General features: G+C 46.0%; 1 protein-coding gene across 1 annotated transcript; it reads left to right on the plus strand.

Annotated features, from left to right (window-relative positions):
* Window positions 1-392: 392 nt before the first annotated feature.
* On the plus strand, window positions 393-6,007 carry bmp2b (bone morphogenetic protein 2b). Its single transcript, XM_008287955.1, has 3 exons — window positions 393-701; window positions 1,609-1,976; window positions 4,940-6,007. The coding sequence occupies exons 2-3, from the start codon at window positions 1,622-1,624 to the stop codon at window positions 5,833-5,835; spliced, it is 1,251 nt and encodes a 416-aa protein (XP_008286177.1). The 5' UTR covers window positions 393-701; window positions 1,609-1,621; the 3' UTR covers window positions 5,836-6,007.
* Window positions 6,008-6,505: the final 498 nt, after the last annotated feature.

Consider the following 6,505-nt stretch of genomic DNA (forward strand, 5'->3'; position numbering starts at 1 on the left):
CTGGTGGCCAAAAGGATCCCCAGCATGCTGTGGAATCATTTCATCTCACTACAGTGTAAATCACAAAACAAAAACCTTCCTTTGACTTAATCTTATCAAAAGTTAGTAGGAGGGGGTTCCTGCCTCTAATGTGTGTTTATCTGCCATCATTAGTCGTGAAAAAAGTGCGCAGCCTCCGGGGCTTGAGGTCCGCAGGAGGCGCTTTTAAAGTGGACAAATGATTGACAGCCCCTCGGTGACATCACTGTACGACAAAAAGAGTCGCTGGGGGAAGAGAAGGCACCAATCAATTGAACCACTACGGTGTGGCGCACAGCGGAGAGGCGACGCGCTCTCCAACTTCACGTCCAGAAGGAGCGACGCTTGAGTGCGCAAATCTCTCCAAACAGAAAAGAAAAAAAAGACAAACTACAAAACTTTTTTCTCCTTAAGATGTTCAGTGAGGATTCTTTAGATCGGTTACGCGAACTCGCTTCCTCATAGACTTTTTTCTTTTTTTTTGCCTCCTCTCCGTGCTGACCAAGACCTAACCCGATTTTTTTTTTGCAGCTGGTGAGAATATGTGCGAGAGGCGATCGGCGAAGGGTATGGGCTGTCTCTGGTCCCCCAAGGAGAAGCAACGTGGATTAAACACGAATTAATGTGGAATTTATCGGAGCCCAAAGGTGGAACGACGACCGGACACAGCGCTTCCTCGTCAGGTAAAAACATTTTTAAAAAAACAGATGGATTTGATAGAAATGATCAAGAATATGTTGTTTTAAATAACAAACAAAAACCAAAACGAGCTGCTTCGTGAGGAAAAGTTCACTTTACAGCTGGATATCGGCGCTTCTTGCTCTATATGTGATTACAGGGTGTGTGCGTAAAAAGTTAAAGCATTGTTGAAAAGAGGAAAAAAAGTTGGTTTCTTTGGATGATTCTTTCTGCTGTTGTTTTTGATGTGCTGTCCCGGGCTACATCTGGCCCTGGTACGCACGTCAGATCTAACACCTGCGAGCCTCTTGAAGTAACTCTATCCCTTATGATTATACATGACCGTCAAAGCCTCTGCAAACAGACGCTTGTTGCGCCGTCTGCCTGCCTCTGCAGCTCCTGTGCACTCTAACCCCCTTTTTTCTTCTCCTCTCCTGCGTTCTCAAACGCTTCTTGTGATCTTACACGTTTCTTTTCACCTCGACGAACATGATTTCTTATCTCTTCTAATTGGAGACTTTATGTCTGCAGTCCCCCCCCTCCGCAATCCCTTTGATTTGTCTTTTTTTTTTTCTTTCCTCTTTCATAACTTCCTCACCTTGATATTTTCATGTTTCACTTCATGTTAGGACCGAACTTGTGTTTCAGTTAGACGCGCTGTATCGCCGGTGGGGTTGTCTCTTCTTTTTTTTTTGTTCTACTTCAAAGTGAAGAAGGTGTCTTCCCTCTTTTTTTTTAACCTGCTCTCCTTCAATCATTCCCACTGTATGGGGGGATCACACACAGTTTGGGGAATGCTGCTGCACTGAAGCCCCCTTTTTCTTTTTCTTTTTTTTTTGGTTGCTGCTGTGTCCACCACATGTCAATACCTCAGCGCCAGTGTATTGACAGATACCAAAACTTTCTCCGCAGGGACTGACTGATCATGGTCGCCGTGGTCCGCTCTCTCATGGTACTGCTGCTCGCTCAGGTGTTGCTGGAAGGTGCTACGGGACTTATCCCCGAGGTCGGCCGGAGGAAATACAGCGAATCCGGGAAGCAGACCGCGGAGCAGTCGGAGAGCTTCCTCAACGAGTTCGAGCTTCGGCTTCTCAATATGTTTGGACTGGGGCGCAGGCCGACCCCGAGCAAGCAAGCCGTGGTGCCGCAGTACATGGTGGACCTTTACCGCATGCACTCAGCCAACGGAGACCACAGCAGTAAACGGCCCAAGAGCATGGGGAAACACGCAGAGAGAGCCGCCAGCAAGGCCAACACGATTAGAAGCTTTCACCATGAAGGTATGTATTAGTGACATACCTTTACCTGTCAGCCGGAGAGCTGCTCGGAGCTCTCAGACAGCCCAAACCTATATTTAAACATGACTCAGTGCGTCAGGACTGAACTTCAAGAGTCTTCGCTGTTTTATGGAGGTTTAGTCATTTACAGGTGACACGCGTCCAAGTTATTTGTAACTCTTTAATAAGTTTGCCTCGATTTACAAACAAGCAGCTCATGCACGACTAAACGAACTCTCATATATGTGTAGTGATGCAACCTTTAAGCAAACATCCCCCTGGCGCAGCTGTCACCGGCTTCAAAAACATGAAGGGGCGGTGGTATCCCTGGGGTAATTTGTTTCTTAATAATTGATGGTGTTTGCGTGGGCTCTGAAAACAGTTTTTCCAGACACGCACCACGGGAGCAGGATAAAGGGCGGTGTGCCTTTTTGCGCAGGTGATAGTCATCACCCTGTTACTTCAATAACACACGACATGACATTATACTAACACGCATTATGACAAAGTCATCGTGTCAGACTGAATTCTGAGTCATTTTTAACAAGACTGAAATTAGTAACGGAGGAGGACGAGGGGGAGGAGGTGGGGTTTAGCGCGCCTTATTCTTTCCAAATCACCCCCTCTCTCCGTGCCGTGCGCCATTACGCACGTTCCAATAACACCATAATTGCTCACTTAGTTTATATGGTGGATGATTGTTGAATTTTAGTATTTCAGTTCAACTCCGTTTTACTTCCAGGACAACATATGCTGCTCACATGAATGAGGCTTCACACAATGAAGGTTCATAGTAGTTCAAAACTCACTGTGTGTTTTTTCAACTTTACTTATGAAGTGTGGCTATCTTTAAAAAAAAAATCTAACAGAGGAGATTTAAACAGAACAGCTAAGCAGCACAGTGGGGCACCTGGTCATGATATTTCAATGATTTATATGAACTCTCAAACACACAGCAACTGCTTCGACTTCCTATATTCCAGTTTTTACAGCATACAAGTTACCGAGTCCATAGGGGCTCTAACACAGAGTCCTCATACAGAGTCCTAAGTGTTTGACTGGGGAAGTTTCCATCAGGGGTGAGTCAGAGGGGTGGTTGAGTGGTTGCTTGGGTGCTCTCCAGAGGCCCAGTGCAATGACACCAAGTGGCTACACTGACACACTACAAACAAGCCTGGCCTGGGCAGCTGGTCTGAGCTGACTGCTCCCAGCCTCCTACTGGAAACCTCTGCAACCCCGGCCAACACACCTTGACACCACCGGCCATTACCAGTGCGCTCAGGCTGTGTTTACACACAGGGCTGCGGGGTTGTTCGTCCTCCCATGTCAGGAGATGAGCAGCTCCATATAATAAGCGTGTATCTACAGATGTAAATGCGGCACATCAAAGCAAACAGCTCCGATCATTCATCACATCTGGCGTCTGATATTCATTTCACTGGGATAATTAGCTGCGCCGCTATCAGTTTTCAAAAAATAACCATTTTCCATGCCAAATAGAACATTTCCACTATTACAGAGGAAGTGAGCTGCCAGAGACAGGTCCCTGATGAATGACCCGACATTAGCCTTTATCTTTTGTTTTGGCATGCAGCACAAAAAAGAAATTAGGAATGTTGATACACTCATATCTGTGGTTCACACGTTTTTGACAAGCCTTGGCTTGTTCCTTAAAGGAGGGAAAGACGGAGAGAGTGAGAAACGCCGCTGCAGAGAGAATATGGGAAAAAGGAGTGACAAGAGAAGGAGACAGAAAAGAAAAGAGGATTTGGGGCTAAGAGAACAGAGGGAAAATGGGATTTGGGAGCTGAGGAGGGAAAGAAAGAGAGGGATTGGGGACAGAGGAGAGGGAACGAGAAACAGGGGGCTTTCCCACATCAAATGAGGAGTGATGGGCCTAATTGAGGTCTTTGTGCCTCTGGAGGGAGGTTTAGGATGAGATGGTGGAATTTCCTAAATGCCTCCTTTGAAAAAAAAAAAAAAAAAGTTCAAAGTTTGTGTTTACTTTGCCGCACCAAACAGATTAAAAAGTGTGTCTATACATCATCTGTGATCTTCATAAGTAAGAGTTCAAAGTGGGGCTGCCTCAAAGAAAATTGCAGCTTTTACAAAGACTTCTGACATTTACTGCACACTATATACCAATGAACTCAAACGCACATATGATTTTCATATGCCTCAGGACAACAGTTATAGGAGACGTACAGATGGATAATATTGGATAGCATTTCCAGGCTTCCAGTTGACAATAAAACATCCATCTGTCTAAAGATATTCCCTTGAATTCAGACACTAATAGTATGTTGTGTCACTGTAATGGCTCTTAAAATGAATTATTAAATTTCGCATTGCAACATTTAGCAGTGATATTTCAGAGCTTGCAAGTTCTGTAAAGGTTAATGCAACAGTTGGCCTTTATTCAATCATTTTTACATCGATTACTACTGTCCATGCTCACCATTGATTATATAGTGCAACTTTTTTCTTCATGTGCACTGCTGGAAGTTGTGCACAGCAGGCAACTCTCAGCGCAAATGAGCCATTTGAAGGCAGGCAGACGAGCCTGTTAGATCTTATCAATGGATGGAAGCGCACTGCTTTCATCTGCTGACATTTAGCCAGGCGAACCTCTGAGTAACACACGCTAATGACAGTATTACATCACAATAAACATTTGCCTGCAATTACACTGAGTCACACATGCAAAGTGTGGATATACCTGTGTGACAATGGCCAACAGCAGCTCACTGTAACCACGTGGCAGCTTGGCTGGCTGCACACAGAACAAGCTCTAAGTTATGTGTGAGTGACTGTTTCCCTGCTGGATCCATGCAGTCTGCTAGGATTCATTCATAGATGTTGTTTCTCATTCTTGTGCTCTGCCTAAATTCTTTGCCTCATGTTTAGTATGCATTTCACACAGCTATCATCTAACACTATGGTTGTGTCTCTGCTGTCCTTTGTAGAGTCTTTGGAGGCCCTGGCCAGCCTGAAAGGCAAAACAACCCAGCAGTTCTACTTCAACCTCACCTCCATCCCCACTGAGGAGCTCATCACCTCTGCAGAGCTGCGCATTTACAGGGACCAGGTCATGGGAGCTGCAGCCCCCAACAACCGCAGCACTAGTGACAGTGCTCCAGCTGGTGGCTTCCATCGCATCAACATTTATGAGATATTCGGAGTTCCTCGCAGTGCAGAACCTCTGTCGCGTCTGCTGGACACTCGGCTGGTGCAGGACTCTTTGAGCCGCTGGGAAAGCTTTGACGTCAGTCCCGCTGTATCTCAGTGGGCCTCTGGGAAAGGCCACAATCACGGCTTCGTGGTGGAGGTGCTTCACCCAGAGGAAGGGGAGACGGATGGCGAGCACGCCAAGAGACAAAGCAGGCATGTGAGGGTGAGCCGGTCCCTGCACCAGGACCAGGACTCGTGGCCTCAGGCTCGACCCCTGCTGGTGACGTATGGCCACGACGGCCGCGGGGACTCGGTGCTCCATACACGGGAAAAAAGGCAGGCGGCGCTCCGCAAACAACGCAGGAAGCACCAGCACAAGGCGAGCTGCAAGAGGCATGCCTTGTATGTGGACTTCAGTGATGTGGGGTGGAATGAGTGGATAGTGGCACCCCCTGGCTACCATGCCTTTTATTGCCATGGGGAATGTCCTTTCCCCCTTGCTGACCACCTCAATTCTACCAATCATGCCATTGTGCAGACGCTTGTCAACTCAGTCAACTCAAACATCCCCAGAGCCTGTTGCGTGCCCACTGACCTCAGCCCCATTTCCCTGCTCTACCTGGACGAATACGAGAAAGTCATTCTGAAAAACTACCAGGACATGGTGGTGGAGGGATGCGGCTGCCGGTGAGAAACCGGTGGTCTGGGTAGAAAGAAAGCGATGGCGGGCAAGAGAGACTGAAAGAGATCAGAGGTTATTATGGACACCCGGTTTCCCAATGAAGACGTTTATTTATATGAAAGAAAAACACAAAACAGAGCTATTGTGGAAGAAGAAAAAAAAACTATATATGAATATATTTATGTCTACGTAAAAGTTGGGAAAAAAAATAAATATTTTAATCAAAGGAATATTCCTTTACTGGTTTTGAAAATGTATTTCTGATGTACATTTTGAAATGGGTGCAATACCACATGAAGTATAATGCTCAGATTTTTATTTTGTATTTATTTCTATTATAACCACTTTATTTGTAAATAAATAATGTGTATTTATCGTGAAAAAAAAAAACGTGGTCGATCCAGTTTTCCAAGAACCAGCCGCTGAGGGGGGGGCGGGGGCGGGATGACATGTGTGTGGCTGCCGCGAATACGAGACAGAAATTACCTGCGAAAATACAACACGACGACGAGAAGCTCGCACCACACTGATTGCAAAACAAGCACTGAACTATTTGGGTAAATGTAATTGGAAACCAACAATAATAGAAGTTTAGGAGAGGAAACTGACAAGACTGGGTCACTGGTGTAGTGAACTGTAGTACGGCGGAGGACAATTTACATGCCCACAAATGTGATAG

This window comes from Stegastes partitus, unplaced genomic scaffold, assembly GCF_000690725.1.
Source record: "Stegastes partitus isolate 25-593 unplaced genomic scaffold, Stegastes_partitus-1.0.2 Scaffold530, whole genome shotgun sequence".
NCBI classification, from domain to species: domain Eukaryota; kingdom Metazoa; phylum Chordata; class Actinopteri; family Pomacentridae; genus Stegastes; species Stegastes partitus.

Excerpts from the sequence above, each read along its gene's own strand:
- bmp2b (XM_008287955.1), top strand. The coding sequence starts at position 1,622 with ATGGTCGCCGTGGTCCGCTCTCTCATGGTACTGCTGCTCGCTCAGGTG. Across the intron at positions 1,977-4,939 it reads TAGAAGCTTTCACCATGAAG|AGTCTTTGGAGGCCCTGGCC; the intron begins GTATGTATTAGT and ends TGTCCTTTGTAG.